The sequence below is a fragment of the Carassius carassius genome, chromosome 28 (assembly GCF_963082965.1).
Source record: "Carassius carassius chromosome 28, fCarCar2.1, whole genome shotgun sequence".
In the NCBI taxonomy this organism is placed as follows: domain Eukaryota; kingdom Metazoa; phylum Chordata; class Actinopteri; order Cypriniformes; family Cyprinidae; genus Carassius; species Carassius carassius.
Window position 1 is genome coordinate 16,754,110 of NC_081782.1, and position 18,176 is coordinate 16,772,285.

The 18,176-nt window shown below is 38.8% G+C and overlaps 1 protein-coding gene across 1 annotated transcript in view; it reads right to left on the reverse strand.

The window, feature by feature from the left end:
* Window positions 1–321: 321 nt before the first annotated feature.
* The window catches only part of LOC132108100 (sorting nexin-19-like), a 28,524-nt gene continuing 10,669 nt past the window's right edge, over window positions 322–18,176 (reverse strand). The window contains exons 10-12 of the mRNA XM_059514644.1: window positions 7,946–8,130; window positions 5,582–5,669; window positions 322–1,176 (exon numbers count right to left, since the gene is read on the reverse strand). Of these exons, the coding sequence (XP_059370627.1) occupies window positions 1,053–1,176; window positions 5,582–5,669; window positions 7,946–8,130 (397 nt within the window). The 3' untranslated portion in view covers window positions 322–1,052. The remainder of the gene's footprint in view (window positions 1,177–5,581; window positions 5,670–7,945; window positions 8,131–18,176) is intronic.

Here is an 18,176-nt window from a genome sequence, read left to right on the forward strand (position 1 = left end):
TCAAAATAGCAATGTGCCAATATGGGCACAAATACATTTCCTATTTAAACAACACGGCACAGGACAGGAAATTGAGAACTGTGCCGGTATGAAACTACCAAAAACACTTGCACCACACCTTGCGCTTGGTGTGTGATAGGGCTCATTAAGGCAATTAAGACATCATTTCATTGTGCTAGAATTCTAAGAAAATAATTAACCACAAACCAGAACCATGTAATACTCTTATCATTTTTTAGAACTCAGCTGCTTTGTAAAGAAATAAACATATTTAAAGGAGCAGTTCACCCAGAGTAAATAAGACAAATGCTGAAAACTGGCCATTTTTGCTGAATCAACATGACCTTTTCTTTTTCCTTAGAGGCATCCAACCACTTAATTAGAGGTTGTGAATAGAGAACTTACACTTAAAGGCTTCACAGGTTGGCTGAAAGCACGCAAAGAACATACAGCATTACTGTGACAACAGACACAGATGTGATGAATTGGATACTTAAAAAAGGAAACTTGTTGAAGAACAGGCTCTCTTACTTCGAGAGATAAGGTTGATAACAGCCTCTTAAATCATCTCTGAAAAAGGCTAGAAGCAAAATGATCAAGTGCATATGTGCAAAAGAAGGGAATGTGTGTTAAGTCAAGGTATATCAAGACCGAAAGGCCGGAAACACATAATAGGATAGTGCAGAAATGATCTGCGCAGTCCATCTGTAAGAGCTTTGCCCAAAGCTGAAGCAGGAACAAGGTGGATAAAAGTTGGAGAACCTGCGACTAATTCAGATCCGGTATGTCGAGCTTTAGAGATTGGACTTGTGGTTTGATAAAACACAAAACAGGTGGCCATTAATCAATGTCTGCCCGGATGTGCGCATGTGTCCCAGAAATAGGGAGACCAAATTAGTGCCAGACACAGGCTGTCATGAATCCAAATTCACACTTTCTTGATTACATTTTCCTGTCTAACGCTTTAACTTATCACACGTTTGTATGTGATATGTATATATGCATGTATATATACAAGTGAGTTCAGTGTTTCCAGTCCACCCCAAGAACACCTATGGTGGCAGCTTCTCAGCGTTTTTGGACAGGCTGTGTAGAAGTGTTTTCTGAAAGTCTCCATCAGACGCCTCAGGGACGAGAAATTCAATTAGCAGATCCCAGATGCAGTACACAAGATGCCTGCAAAAAAATAAACAGTCACAGGAGGTCACAAGCACAGTTACATCCTGCACACAGTACTTTATTATCAAGACCCATGGGAATTTTACTTTCATAGCATTACTTTGCAATTTCAAAAATTCAAAGCACAGTTTTGAAGCAAATGTATAAATGTTTGCAGTGGAATATCAAGCTCTAATTAATTTGCCTCATTAAAAATTTATGCAAATCATCACACTAAGGCACAGATTTACTAAACAGGGCAAATTAGTGCGAGAGCGCAGTTCCAAAACAGCGCAAATGGGCGCAGGTTATATACTGACAATGCACAAATAAAAGAAACAAAAGCGACATCTAATTTCTATAATGACCAATGCAATCTACCATGCGCAGCGAAAATTAGCTAAGGATGTATTCGGAATCGGATGTGTTCTTCTGGCATTCCAAATAAATTAATACATGTGGAAAATATAGTTTAAGACATGATTTCTTTTGAGCGTTAAATAATGGCGCAAATACCAGTAATTTGGCAAGCACAAATGTTGTGCAATGTGATTCATTTTAATACTCTCCTCCCATTAATTTTTGTGTCTGAAAGGGAAAATCCTACCGGGGTGCCGTTGCAATATCTGGACCACCTGGACAGCATATTTACACGGTTATACAGTGGGTTCACCCTCCGTACAGATGGTCTTCGGTGTTCCACATGCTAAATCGAGTTCTGAGGGGATCACCCTCAGTAAAAATCGCAATTGTGTTCCCCTCGTAGAAATTGCGTTTCCCCCTTGGGGGGCCCCCCTTCATCGACGGGCCCTTAGAATCGTCCTAACCTTCGACCCCTTACGGCGCACCTGACTCCTACAAATGTATATTCAATAATGTCAGGCACAAAAATGACTGTCCACGCGTTTTCAGCGATAATTCTTCACTGTGCGTCTTTAGTAAATCCTGACAGTTTTATATATATATGCCAAAAGACAGTTTGCACTGCCGAAAGCTGTTAGCAAATCTGTCCCTAAATGTGAATTCAGATTCACGTTCACTTTCTAAGAAATATCAGGAATTATGCATTCTGTTGTAAATTCCAGAAAACATTGAAACGTAGAAAGAAATGAACAGTACAAAAGCACACATATCAAATAAAATAAAAATAAATGTATTAATTAGTAATAAATAATTGTCCGAAATTAAATTATCTAATAATTAATGCATTAATTAAATATAAAATTTTATTAATTCATAAAAAAGAAATAAATACATTATCATATTTATATTCCAAAATGAATACATAAATAAATAATACCCAATTTCCATTAATGCATCTATTTTAATTAATGATAAATAAACTATATTATAATATACTATAATAAATATAAAATATACTATTATAAGTATACTATAATTAATAATGTATTATTCATAAATATATTTGACAATTATTTATAAATTATTTAAATTATTACTACTACTATTAGTAATAGTAAGAGTAGCATGACTTAAATTACTGATTTAATTTTTCTTTATTAATAATAATATATATTTTTAAGAATTTGTAAAGTCTTTCAAAATGAACCATAAGTCTGTCTCACTATTCAGAGACATTAGTTCATAAAAATGGGGAGGGAGAAACTGACATTTACGAATAAATTAACTTCTTTAAAGGGTTAGTTAGCCCAATTTGCAAAATTATGTCATTAATAACTCACCCTCATGTTGTTCCAAACCCGTAAGACCTCAGTTTATTTTTGGAACACAGTTTAAGATATTTTAGATTTAGTCCGAGAGCTCTCAGTCCCTCAATTGAAGCTGTTCTCTCTTCAGTTCTCTCTTAACAGCAGTTCAGTCAGTGTACTGTTTGAGTACATGAATTACTCCGGGATATTGGTTTGTTTGAACTCAGAGGGAGTGTCAGCCACATTAAAAAAGTTAACAGCTTAAGTCATTTGTGGATTAATGCTTATTGGAGACGCGAACTGTTTAAAAGGATTCAGTTCGATTTGGTGAACTAGTCTAAAAGATCCGGTTACATCGAATGATTTTTTCGCGAACCGGATATCACAAACTGCTTTGTTTTGAACTATCTCTCACAACAGACACGGAAGAGAAGACAATGCTGAATAAAGTCGTAGGTTTTGCTATTTTTGGACCAAAATGTATTTTCGATGCTTCAAAAAATTCTAACTGACCCTCTGATGTCACATGGACTACTTTGATGATGTTTTTCTTACCTTTCTGGACATGGACAGTAGACCGTACACAGTGTTTCAATGGAGGGACTGAGAGCTCTCGGACTAAATCTAAAATATATTAAAGGGACACTTCACCCATTTGCATTTAGCTTTGTATTGTTAGAAACCCAGTCATATATTATAATGATCATGGATTTTCCCTTTATTTTTCCCTGAGATGGGAGAAATAAGGATTTAAGTGTTTTACTTCCTGCTTATTATGACGTAAAAATCGTCATTTTGCGTCATAATAAGCAGGAAGTCAAAATTCATTGAAAAGTGTAGAGACTACAGAGACTAGCTTATTATTATTCCAGGGGGTGGGACCCACTCACCCTACAGGCCTATTACAGATCAGTGGGTGGGACTAAACTTACAGAAACGAAAATGAAAATCCGCCATCTTGTTTGGAAGCTATGTAGCTAAGCTAACAAGCGCTTATGGAGTCAGGTTTACGAGAATGGCTGGAGGAACAACTCATGATACGGAAGAAGAGGATTTTCTGTTGCTCGAAACAGATGTTCGTGGCTATCTATACGAGCCACAATATAGCGCAGAGCAGCTGAGGCTGATGGAGGAACAGGAGGCGGCGGCTGCAGCAGAGGCCGGAGACCTGCCTGTCGCGTCCGAGGAGCCCGGGCGTGCTCGAGCTGGTGCGGACTGGTGGTGGCTGTGCTCTCGTTGTGCGCCTACGGACACAGAGCTCGAGTCCGTCTGCTGCAAGAATTTGAAAGATGCCAATTTCTCCTCGAAGAAATGTCTGAGGCAGACAAGGACACGGATGTTTGCGTTGTGAACCATCCTAGTTTCGCCCCGCATATGGACAGAGGCGTCCTGGAGACATACTTCAGAATTCCGAAGGTAAACTGGAAACGCCAGCCGAAGCCTGCACAAATGGACGTCTAACTGTAAAATAAGTGTTTCAATTTTATTTATTATTCATTTCGTGAAATGTACACAATTTCTTCAAGCATTATTATCACGAAATGATTCCCAGTTAATAAGTTACGTAACGTCAACTGTAAACTGTTTGTGCAGTACCTTTTTTAATGCACAAAAAGCTTACCGTGGCATTGTTTACTACTGTGGCACGTAAATACCATACATCGCTAACTGTGTCCTCAATGTCTTGTAGACAATATCGCCTAACAGCCTAACAGCGGTGTTCTGGATTAGTGGGAGTGGCTTGTGGAGCTGTGCAAATGTGTTGCATTTTGGGAGTTGTGGTTTTACATACAAATGGGCCCTAAAGTTACTTTCTGTAATAACTCGGTCAAAAAGGCACCAAATTCGACTACATATATGACCCACTTTCAATGAAGATCAATGTTCCCACGGGTGAAATGCTCCTTTAAACTGTGTTCCAAAGATAAATGGAGGTCTTACCGGTTTGGAACGACATGAAGGTGAGTTATTAATGACATAATTATGATTTTTGGGTGAACTATCCCTTTAAAGCTCTCATTTAGATGCCATCCTCATTCTTTCCAACAAAAATCCCACAGCGTTTTGGTTTATCAAAAGCAGTGGATGGTGTATCTAGGCTACCTTTAAAATCAACCAGATAAAGGTTTCTTAGAAGACAGGATGTTACGCAGACACTGGATTTAGACATGTCTTGTTGCCTTCCCCCTTCTGTATAAGGACACAGCTCATAAAGCGAAAGATATTGAGTCAATGTATAACTGATTGTAACAGCATCTGCTTCATCTGGACATTTACAGCAGACTACAGCATGTTCTAGTAAATCACAGAGCAGCTTTCTCGCAATCCAAGCTGACGATAATAAATCATGCATCCGACTGTGATAACAGTCTACAAAGATGTCACGAGGCATCCTGATAACAGAGCACAGCGATGCATCTATTGAAACCACATTTCTGCATTCTTTTATCGGCATCGCTTACTTACTGTGTCATAACAAGATGATGCAAGTAAATTACAACCTGACCACGTTAACCATTAAAGCCACATGTTCACTAGGCCTTGTCTGCTTGCCTCATGAAATATGTATGTGCTTTTACTGCCACATACAGTAAAAACAGTCAAAATGCTACTATTTTTGCTGTATATTTCAAACTGTATGGAACTTAGAATCAACATTATTAACCCCATAAATATGTAAACAGGAATGTTGGAGTTTCCATAAGAGACAGCGATGCTGATTTTATCTCCGTCTCTTTAGTACTCAAACACACCTGTTTATGGTGGGGTCCTGAAAAGAATCCACAACCGTCAGCCAAGATGTCTTGTACTTCTCAGAGCCCAGCATATCAGAGATCAGATCTGTAAAAACACAAAACCACACAATAAACTCTGCACCAAACTACTGATGAAGAACAGTCCTTTTCTGTTGCGAGGTGGATTCGCTTTAAATTCACTGATTCATTGATTTATCTCCTGAGCAATGGTGTTGTGTTACTGAACAGCTGTTTGTCTGAATTACAGTTATTTGCAAGTCCTATTTTCCAGAGTAAGCCTGGTTGCAAAATTTGCAAGCTTGATTTTCCAAGCTCTAATTTTATAGTATTTATGCATGATTGATCTCTTAATTTTCTTCATAGTTAATGCATTCAGTTGTTTTTGTTTTTTTTTATTCTGAATCAACCAGTGATCTATCAGTCACTTAAAGAGGCTAACAAATTGTCAGATTATTCCATTTACATATGATCCTTTAAAAGGGTCTTATGATGCAATTTCAGTTTTCCCTTTCTCTTTTGAGTGTAACAAGCTCTTGGTCCATAAAACACATCTGTAAAGTTGCAAAAACTAAATTCTCAAATCCAAAGAGATATTCTTTATAAAAGTTAAAACTCCTAAAACTCCATGTCACTTTATGGGAAGATTTGCATAACACCACCCAAATGTTCACGCAAAGAAAGGTGTAACTTTTATTCTCGCTGTAGTATTATTGTTGCTGCCGCCATGTTGATGAGATGCTGTGTGTTTCATTGTGAAATCAAAACTACTTTCTTTGGCCATCCAAAAGAGGACGATATCCGCTTTGTCATGCCGGGTCGGCTTTCACCGTGGACGAAGCGGAGTCCAGCCCGGGGTCTTCACATGTGGTTGCCGCAAGTCCACCGGCAGTTCCTCACTCAAACGTGCAGTGTGTGATGCATTTTAAGGAGTACTGTTACCTGAACCTGCAGAGTAGCCTAAAATGGGTCTGTGCTCAAAGGCTGTTCTATAAAGTGGGGCAGTTCCAACTTTAAACGGAAAGTCTGGCGCTTCTGACTCACAGCCTGTAAGTACATTTTTTATATTTAAAGAATTTGCCACTGATGATTCAAATGGCAAATTTTGACCAGTGTAGAGTAGCACTTGTTGTTTGTCATTTCACAAATGCAGACATGGTTTTGTTTACCACAGTACAAGTCACAGTACAAGTCATTATAATCAGTAATTATGTCACCACTGGATGCAACCAATGCCTCGTTTGTAATGGGTTTTATTGGTTTTGTCTTGTCATGCTTGGACACAGCATCACAGTATGTTAAAGGGTGTAACAATTCCGTCACACTCTTGAGGTATTCGGTCAATCGCAACGCACTGGATAGCTGGCCAATACACCTCGCTTTTCAGACAGATGAGCTTTATAAAAATCGACATGTTTCAGAAAGGGGGGCATAGAGGAGTAACAATAATGTACAGTATGTGAAAAATAATGTGCTTTTTTAACCTTAAACCACATAAACTCATTGCATTACACCAAATACACAAAATAGTGTTCTTTTTAGCAACAACACATGACCTCTTTAATTGTGTGTCAGTGGAAATCTCTTTATTTCTAATAGTAGGTACAGATCAGTGTTATATTACATTAGTATCATTTAGATACTATTACAGTTATTAATATTTTAAATACGTTTTTTAATGTGCATTTTTATTTTAGTTCAAGTTTTAAAGTGGCTTTATTTTGCTTGTCATGTTTAGTAGTTTTAAATGTCTATAGTTTTTATTCATTTTTTGTTTATTTAATTTTGGTTATTTTAGTACATCAAGTTAAACTAACATGTTGCCTTGGCAATTAGCTTAAATAAAAGTTTTTCTATTTTATTTTAAGCAACATTTTTATGGTTTTAGTTTTAGCTCAGTTTTAGTTAACTGTAAATAACCTTGGTACAGATTTTGTTCTGTTTTTGAAGTCTCTTATGCTCATAAAGGCTACATTTTAAAATACAATAAATACAGTAATGTTGTAAAATATTATTACAATTTACAAAAAGTGTTCTCTATTTTATTACATTTTCAAATGCAATTGTATTTTCAAGCTGAATTTTCAGCATCATTACTCCAGACTTCAGTGTCACATGATCCTTCAGAAATCATTCTAATATGCTGATTTGGCACTCAAGAAACATGTATTATAAATCAATATCAAAAAACATTTGTGATTCTTAATCTTTTTTTCAGGATTCTTTGATGAATAGGAATTACAAATGTCTTTTCTGCAACTTTTGTATCAATTTAATGAGCCCTTGCTGAATAAAAGCATTAATTTCTTTAAAATAAAATTCCAATTTTGAACTGGTATATGTACATATTATGTGGCGTCTCACCTGGCAGTAGATTCATAAGGCACTGCAGAGCCTGTGCTCTGCTCTCGTCTTTCTGCTGCTGGCTGCGTTGGGGTCTGGGTTGAGGCGGAAGACTTCCTCCAGGCCAGATGGCCTCCTGCAGCACCCGCAGATAAATCACCCAATACTGCGTACAGGTCAGGTTAACAACACCCACCTCCAGCCACCTGCAGGCCAATCACAACAACTATTTAATATGATGCTATCAGAAGCATTCAGAACATCTGTTTTTGACAGAAACTTGACAGGATACAATTCAGGATTGCTGGTGAATTGGACTGTGATAATGTGCTGCAAGTAAAACACGCTACAAACCATGTGGGATTCAAATATATTCAAAAAAGTCTAAGAGAACCTCATGTGTTTGGACTTCGTATTTCACGGATGTCCTTCAGCAAGTTGCAGTTCACATGTCCCACTGTAATGTACTTTGTCTATTCCATTTAAAATCTGTGATGGGCCCATATGGATATAGTTTATCCTAAAAAAATAGCATCTCATTTCACAGAATCAACTCTGCAAAATTACTTTTGGCCACCTTACCCTGAGGAAACGATGAATAACTGAGTGATTGCATAATATTACTGTGGATGAGACCGTTTAATCTTAATAATAATCACTTCCATTTTGACAGACAGTCATCTTAACAAATGGAACTGAACAAAAGATGTGGAAAAAGTATTATAAAACATTACCATTTTTATGAGAGAGGCTATTATTAGGATAGAAAAAAAAAGATTAGGATGGAAAAGGATCAAGTATATTTAACTAGGATTGCCATTTGATTCATTTTAATAAAAATATTACATGATCAATCCACTGTTATTTTAGTATCATTGGTTATATTATAGTATTAGTTAATACATTTTGAGTTTGATCATTTTGTTGTTGCTTTTTTATTTGTAATATGTCCTTTTTTTTATTACGTTTTAGTTTTCCTTGCTCTTTGGAGTGTTACAAGCTCTTGGTGCATAAAGAAGATCTGTAAAGTTGCAAAGACTCAAGTCTCAAATCCAAAGAGATATTCTTTATAAAGGTTAAGAGTCAACCTTGCCCCCCTAAAACGGCTCATTCTAACACACCCACATGTCTACGTCAGTATGTGGGAAGAATAACGCCACCCAAATGTTCACGCAAAGACACATTGGATACTCATTGGATAGCTGACCAATCAGAGCACACCTCGCTTTTCAGAACGATGAGCTTTGTAAAAATCTATACGTTTCAGAAAGAAGAGGCATAGAGGAGCAACAATAATGTACATTATGTGGAAAATAATGTGTTCTTTTAACCTTAAACTGCATAAACATTGCATTACACCAAATACACAAAATATATTAAATAAATAAATCTTCCTTAATTGTTGTTTCTAACTATTTCCAATTAATAAATGGTGAGTCTTTTAAGCAGGTGATTTAATGCAGCAGAAATGCTATTATTCTAATAATAATTTAAAAAGCAACTGTGAGCAACTGTAATCAGGAAAAGTTATGGTTGAAACAAGTGAAGAAAAGTCAGGAAATCCATAATGCTATAATACATAACCAAATCAGGGTTCTAATAATCAACTGGGAAAACAATGTTTTCACCTGAGGATTTTGAATACTACTATCAGGAATATTGTGTAAAGTGGAATTTCATGCATCACTGATTTAAATCTGTCCTGTTCTTTGATTGCATAGCAGGTTTATTTTGGTCCCGACCCTTTGAAATGCCACAGATGCTACAAAAAAAAAAAAAAAAAAAGTGAAGTGACATTCAGCCAAGTATGGTGACCCATACTCAGAATTTGTGCTCTGCATTTAACCCATCCGAAATGCACACACACAGAGCAGTGAACACACACACACACACACTGTGAGCACACACCCGGAGCAGTGGGCAGCCATTTATGCTGCGGCGCCCGGGGAGCAGTTGGGGGTTCGATGCCTTGCTCAAGGGCACCTAAGTCGTGGTATTGAAGGTGGAGAGAGAACTGTACATGCACTCCCCCCACCCACAATTCCTGCCGGCCCGGGACTCGAACTCACAACCTTTCGATTGGGAGTCCGACTCTCTAACCATTAGGCCACGACTTCCCTACATGACGACAGAGCCTGAGATCCAGAGAACCTCTTATGGTCATGATTTCCCAGTTCCAATAAAATCAGTTTAACAATAATTCATTTTAAATACTGAGAATCTGGACATACAGCTGTCCCTAGTAGGGGTTTCAGTCCAAAATGCATATGTCTCATGTGTTTGTCATTGGGAACAGTGTGTGTGTGTGTGTGTGTGTGTGTGTGTGTGTGTGTGTGTGTGTGTGTGTGTGTGTGAGAAAGCATATAGAAGCCAAAGTCCAGACTCTCAGAATGTGGTTTCCTTGTAGCCATTATACAATCATGGTTCAATTTCAATGATCCAGTAACATGACCGAGTCTCATTTGCATTGCCTGTCTACTAGTGCTGATTTTCTACTGATTATGTGGACGACACAGGTCTACAATAGAAGAAAAACATCAATACGCAATGTTTGCACACCGGATTGCTCTTCTGTTCCATGCCACCTTTTTATTTTTAGAGCCTGCAGTAGGTTTTAATAGTAGATGACCTTAAAAGTGCATTTCTATAAATGTGTCATTCAAAACTCTAGCTTGCTGCCCAAACAAGAGTACTAAAGTCAGCCTGCCGTTCTAACAGAGCTTCTGAAAAGACTTGCACCGGTCTGACTGAGGGCCTACGTAATTCTCTGATGTAAGGTGATGGAACAAAAACTAGCTGTTCCAAAACAACAAGTGGAGCATTTTATTCCATTAATGGCATTTCTGCCATTATAAAGGGCAGTTCATGTGGACTGGCACAGCCTTTGACAGAGACGTGCAGCACTAGAGAGGGAAGACGTTTCTCAAGCCAACATGAGTGGAAAACAAGGGGGCCTGGAGCTCACTGGAGCCAATTAAGTTTAAACTACCCTTTTCAGATTTTAATGCGAGTCTTCATTTCTTCTGACACTCCAAAAAATATAAACATGATAAGTATATTCCATTTAGAGCCATCAGCATCTCATATAAACTTGGAAAAACTGATGTGCTGGAAGACTTATCCCAGTAGGAACTGAATTACATGAGCTTTAATTATGATCCAATTAACTGACTGTCTGTTATCAGAGAACGATGCATAAAAGTACAGTGACCTCAGGTTGTAAAAACTATCTGCAGACATACAGAGACAATAAATGAAAGGTTTAATTGAAGTTAGACAGCACTTTAGGGTGGCCATATGCGCCGTTCATACGGGACATGTCCCTGCCAGGATTTTAATATTCCCCAAAATATCCAGGTTAAGGCTGTTTGCAATGTGCAGGTCGATCGTTGTGTGACATTCACGAAAGCTATAGAGAGCAGAGCAGACGGCTCCTTATGCTTTTGAATCGCTCTCACACCTACTTTGGTGTCTTTTTTGATCGGTGCGCAGCGACCCTTCAAGTCAAAAGAACAATTTTAATAATAAATGATAACACCGGCTTGGCAAAGTCTGTTCAAAGACAGACAGAATGACAGAACAATAGAAAGACAGAACAAAAGTACTGACAGAACGAGAGAACAATATATAGAATGAAAGAACTGACAGAACGACAGATACAACAATATATATGTGGACAAACAGACGGACAGACGGATGGGCAGACCAATAGATAGAACAACAGACAGACGGACGGATGGACAGATGGACAGAACAAAAGATAGAACAACAAACAGATGGACAGAAAGACAGACAGACAGATATGGTGCTTTTCCAATGCATGGTACAGCACACTTTTGGGGGGTTTTCCACTAGGTACAGTACCTGATACCTAGTACTTTTTTAGTACCACTTCAGTCGAGGTTCCAAGTGAACCATACCGTTACCAAAACGTGACGTGCAAACTCTGCTGATCATGGATTGGCCGGAGAGAGACGCCAATACCTGCATCACTGAACTTGCGACTCAAACGCAATAGAACCAGAGAAGCATCGAACGCAACTGTTTTGAATGAGCGCACCTTTTTTTACAACCCAAAAATGGCTGTTTCATTGTCTGTTGAGAAAGTACAGACGTTCCTCTCATTGATAGCAGAGAAGCGGATCCAGCAAGAGCTTGATGGGGCAACGCAGAATGAAAAACTTTTTCACAAGTTGCGGCAGTAGAGGTGACGCAACAATAACGACATGTGAATAACCCCGCCCACTCTAAAGCATTACTAAACTGCAGTGGAAACGCAAACCAAGCCGAACCGAGTCGAGCCGTGCAGTACCATGCAGTGGAAAAGTGCCAATAGATAAATAGATAGATAGACAGAACAATAGATCGAACGACAGACAGGCGGATGGACGAACAGAACAATAGATACAGTGACAGACGGACGGATGGACAGAACAATAGACAGACAGACAGACAGACAGACAGACAGACAGACAGACAGACAGGTAGATAGATAGATAGATAGATAGATAGATAGATAGATAGATAGATAGATAGATAGATAGATAGATAGATAGATAGATAGATAGATAGATATATGTGTCTCTATCAGATTTGCACATGTGGCAGCTGGCTCAGTCGGGTTGCATGCAGATCATGAGTGGACAGCCATAAATTTTCAACTGGACTGAGATCTGGATATGGACTTGGCCACTCCAAACATCAGCAATGTTTTGAAGGCATTCCTCTAGCTTTGGCTTTATGTTTGCAGGCACTATAATGATGGATCTCCCAAATCACAGGTGTCCAGCAGACTCCATCACGTTTTCCTGCATGATTTCCCTGTTTATTTTCCTCTCTCAATCGACCTAGGGTCTGCTGAAAAGAAGCATCCTCAAATCATGATGCCACTGCCGCCACCACCCTTCACAGCTGGAGCTGTTTTTCTGATGATGTTCGGCTTACACCAGGCATGCCATTTAGTCTGATGGCCAAAAAGCTAAATTTTGGTCTCATCTGATTCTTCATTCAGCTGGCTTCAGAGTCTCCAACATGTATTCGTGCAAATGCAGCCAAGATGTCATATAATATTTTTATCAGTGGCTTTCTCTTTGCCACCCTGTCACTCACTCATTAAGCTGTGACTGGCGAAGGAGCCGTTGTACGAGGTTTTTTTCATTTCAGCCATTGAAGCCAGTAACTTTTCAGAGATGTCTTGGGCCTCTTGATGGCCTCCCTCAGCAGTCTTCTTACACAGTCACTTTCCATTTCTAAATCACTGATTTAACTATACTCCAAGGAATAGTCAATCAATGACTTCGAAATTATCTTGTATCAATGCCCTGTGCTTTTCCATTTTTCCATTGACTTGTTGGATTTATTTTTTTCATGGTTCAATTTCTGCCATAATTCTGACTCACCCGGGTTTTGGAGCTTCCAGATAGAGGTGTATTTATACTACAATGAACAGAAAACCCTGCACATTATAATAATAATAATAAACAATTTTTTTAAATGATTGTGATTTTAAGAGTAAAAGCCCGTAAAAATGCTGCAGTAAATAAAAATAGTTAAAGGGATAGTTCACCCAAAAATCATAATTATGTTATTAATAACTCACCCTCATGTTGTTCCAAACCCGTAAGACCTCCGTTTATCTTTGGAACACAGTTTAATATATTTTAGATTTAGTCCGAGAGCTCTCAGTCCCTCCATTGAAGCTGTGTGTACGGTATACTGTCCATGTCCAGAAAGGTAAGAAAAACATCATCAAAGTAGTCCATGTGACATCAGAGGGTCAGTTAGAATTTTTTGAAGCATCGAAAATACATTTTGGTCCAAAATAGCAAAACCTACGACTTTATTCAGCATTGTCTTCTCTTCCGTGTCTGTTGTGAGAGACGGTTCAAAACAAAGCAGTTTGTGATATCCGGTTCGTGAACGAATCATTCGATGTAACTGGATCTTTTTGAACCAGTTCACCAAATCGAACTGAATCCTTTTAAACAGTTCGCATCTCCAATACGCATTAATCCACAAATGACTTAAGCTGTTAACTTTTTTAGTGTGGCTGACACTCCCTCTGAGTTCAAACAAACCAATATCCCGGAGTAATTCATGTACTCAAACAGTACACTGACTGAACTGATGTGAAGAGAGAACTGAAGATGAACACCGAGCTGAGCCAGATAATGAACAAAAGACTGACTCGTTCTCGAGTGCGTTATTTAAAATTATTTTACTTTTAACAAAGTAACTATCAATTAACTAACTATAATATATAAATCCAATAATATAAGGCCGACAGGCAGACAGACAGACAGACAGACAGACAGACAGATGAAAATTGGTCTCACTTTATATAAAAACATGGACTAATTGCAATAAAATATAAAAGACTAGGAGCATGAAATGGCCCACAGAGACATAAAGCGATTCTGCTCCTGCTTTCTTACCAAATGGAACATAATGACCTTTATGGGCAGCCAAGAGCTGAATTGCATCAATTTGCACTGTGAAATAATCAAACGCTCTGGGTTGTGTGCCAGCTTTTTTAAACAAGCCATTGCGAGTTAGCAGTCTGTTTCAAAACCCAGAGGAATGTTGGACCAAAACAAATTGTCTTTCCCAAATCCAAATTAACTGTTTTATCTCAGATTAATCCATCTCCATGTATGACTATTGCAAAACAAGCACATACTTTCACCTCAAAGGCCACACCCTAAGATACAAATAGTTTCTTGGCACTGATAGCATCTTGTATGGGTACCTTTGTTTGTAAGGAATCATCTCTTTGTTCAATTTACACAAACTGTGACTGCGATATGAGATTAAAGCATCATTACAGAGATTTTCCATAGGCTGTGTGGTCTTTTTTCCACATAGGGCAGCTGATAGGTTCATCGAGAATTTTCAGCTGAATCTTTAACTTCTGTCATAACAGTATTTATAATCTTTCATTCTCTGGAGTACTGGCAGATCCCTCTATACCGTGCTGTGTGCGTCTAGTAATGATGGAGCATGATGTATGCTGACTTTAAAATCAATACACCTCATCCTGTAAGAATGCAGGGAAGATGTTCAGTTTCTTTCGGCACTGACTAAACTTGCTTATCTCCAATCAGATATTTTTGAATGTCTGGTTTTATGGTTACATGTACACAGAGTACAATACTATCACTGTTTTCGTCATAACAGTGTTGTTATGGAAGACCAAGATGGAAAAAAGTCCTTTTTAAACAAATTCTAACTTTGCTTATAGATAATATATAGATCATTTTTTCATATTCAAGATGAAATAATGTCACACAACGTTATGAATAAGTGACCACATTTTTGATAAATAAGTAAAACTGATTTGAATTTGTAACAATGGCCTATATTGAATTTGTGCAAAGTTCATGGTGTTGTTGGAAATAAATCACATCAAGGGATTTTTTTGGAACCTTGAGTGGCTGCAGTCAAAAAAACAAGATGGATTTGCAGACGGTGTTTTTCTGCGTACAGTCTTGGCTGTTTTATATCAAGTATAACCCGTGGATGGATACGCTGCAGCAATGTGGGTAGTCTACAGTCTGGTACAGTGCTCCAGAATGATGGAAGATAGGAAGACAAATGTTTTGCGGTGCAATAAACCAGGGTTGGCAGGCCTTCCTTACCTCAAACCTTCCCAAACTTCCTGTTTATGAAGGAAATATTGGCAGGCACAGCAGAACAATCTATCATAGCAGCATAGCATTTTACACATAGGCAAGACAAGAAAATTATGCAGATTTTTCCTTGGAAAACAAATGGAGAATCTTCACATGCTTCATCTATCTGTCTCTCTGTCTATGTGTCTGTCTTTTTATCTGTCTATCTGTTATATGTTTGTAGTTCATACAGTTTAAAGTTACCACTTCTGTTAAGGAAAAAAAATGAACACTAAAAGGTCCCATAAAAATAGTCTAAAATCAGTTTAAAATGACAAGGGTGAGTAAAATAATTTTAATTTCTGAGGGCACATATAAATGAAGAGACAGTTCACTTAAAAAATTAAATGGTATGTGTTTTTCTAAAATTGAATGATTTACTTTCTTCTGCAGAATGACAATATTTTTAGGACTTTTTATGCCACTATTTGGACAGGACAGTATAGAGTTGACAGAAAAGAATTGGGTGGAGAGAGGAGGTTGGGATCGAACTCGGGTCGCCACGAGCGTAGTTGCACTGTATTGCGATGCACTAACTACGAGGCTATTGGTGCTGACAAAATGTTTATATTTTAATCAGTATAGAAAACAGTTTTGCTGCTTAATATTTTTAAGGAAATTTTACTTTTTTCACAATAATTCTTTGACTAGGCAGTGCAAAAGTACCTTTGGAGAGTAGTGTAAATGATCATAGCATTTTTGTGTGAAGTGAACCCTTTCTTTTAACAATGGAACATCATGAACATGTATTGTAAACATGTCCATCACAACATGCCATGAATCAAGACTCCATATGAAGGCATTCATCTTATTTAGAAAAGAACATTTGAGAACAGCCAATCAAAACATGAAACATATTTCCACACAGCATTTGACAGTAGACACCGCCATCAAGTGGTTTTACACGCAATCACTAATGTAGAGCATGCGTTGCTCGATTCTGTTTGTGAAGATCTACCTTCAAGGTTCAGATCCAACTCTAATCAAACACATCTGAGCCGGATAATCAAGGTCTTTAAATCCCCTCGAAAATCACAGGCAGGTGTGTTAGTGCTTGAGCAAGAATCAATCCCACAAGTTATAGAAGAACAGACAGTTCGAATGTTTGTCTCAGGAGTTACTTTAAGTCAAAGCAGGTACTGCAGTCATTTCCCAGCAGTGGGCTAAAGTTAGGGATCAATATAGTAGTTAAAATCCAATCATAGCTACCATTCCACTGCTGTTATCAAGGGCACAGGCATACGTTTAAAAATAATTCTCATGTGATTTAACCGTAACCATCTTTATGTCTCGTGGCTGTATAAGAATAAGTCTGAATGTCCCGAAGTGATGATTGATTTATTGCTTAAAAAGCAACAATATTTAATCAAGACCCTTTGGTTTTCCCTCTGAGCCACTTTGTAAAAAGGCATGCCTGAGGATTGTGCAGCAGAATGTGCAAATTTCCATTTGGAAATGGCTTTTCCCTCTGAATAATTAGGCAAACATAGACATCCGGTCCGGTGCGAGAAGAACCGCAGACATCGGTTAAGTAAACTAATTCTTTCCCTCAGATGATGTCTGATGTGTCTGTTTGCAGCGAGACATGAGCAGCAGCTGGCTCATGTTTCTGTCTCGCTTGCTTCCACACAATCACACACTGACATTTCAACAGGACCTGTCCAGCATGTTTCTATTTGGAGTGCCATTACACTCATTCTGTCATCCAGTGTGTGAGAAAATTTACATGTGGCAGGTGTACTGTCTTAATAGACCGATTTTGAAGTTATTTATATATATATATATATATATATATATATATATATATATATATATATAGATAGTGTGGCGGGAGGAGCACAAGACAGACACAGTGGGCGTGGCGTCAGGCCTTGGAGAGGCTTTTATTAACAGAAAATCAAATAAAGCAGGGGATAAAGGTGGCCATAGGGGAAGAGTGTCCAAAATAAACAGGGAATCTGGTGTCCTCGTCGTGCTGCGGGGTTCGTGTGGGTCGGGCAGTGTTCATGGAGGAAGGGTCCAGGTAAGGGGCGGAGTCCGGCGGCCGCACACTCTCGTTGGCCGCGGCGCTGGCAGGGGATGGACGGCCCGGCATCCTGGCCCGATGGCCGTTTAAACGGGTGCGGTCCCCATCCGGATCACGGGTCCGGCAGCTCACGTCTCTGGTGGTGCGGGAGTCCCTCATCGCACCCTTCCTGGACCCACGAGGACACCAGTGTGCATGCACGGGGAAGAGACCGGTCTCCCGAGGAGAGGCGCGTTGGGCTTTTAAACAGTGGCGGTGATGAGGCTCCATTTCCTTCAGGTGTGCCCCATCACACGCCGCCAGCCCTGACTCGTCCAGCGCCCCTCCTCTCACACACCCACTCCAGTCGGGAGCCTGGTGAAGGGCGGCGATTTAGGACAGGGTGCCGGTGACAATCAGGGAGGAGGCAGCTGACTCGTCACAATAGATAGATAGATAGATATATATATATATATATAGATAGATAGATAGATAGATAGATAGACAGATAGACAGATAGACAGATAGACAGATAGACAGATAGACAGATAGATAGATAGATATGAGGCTTGAAAGT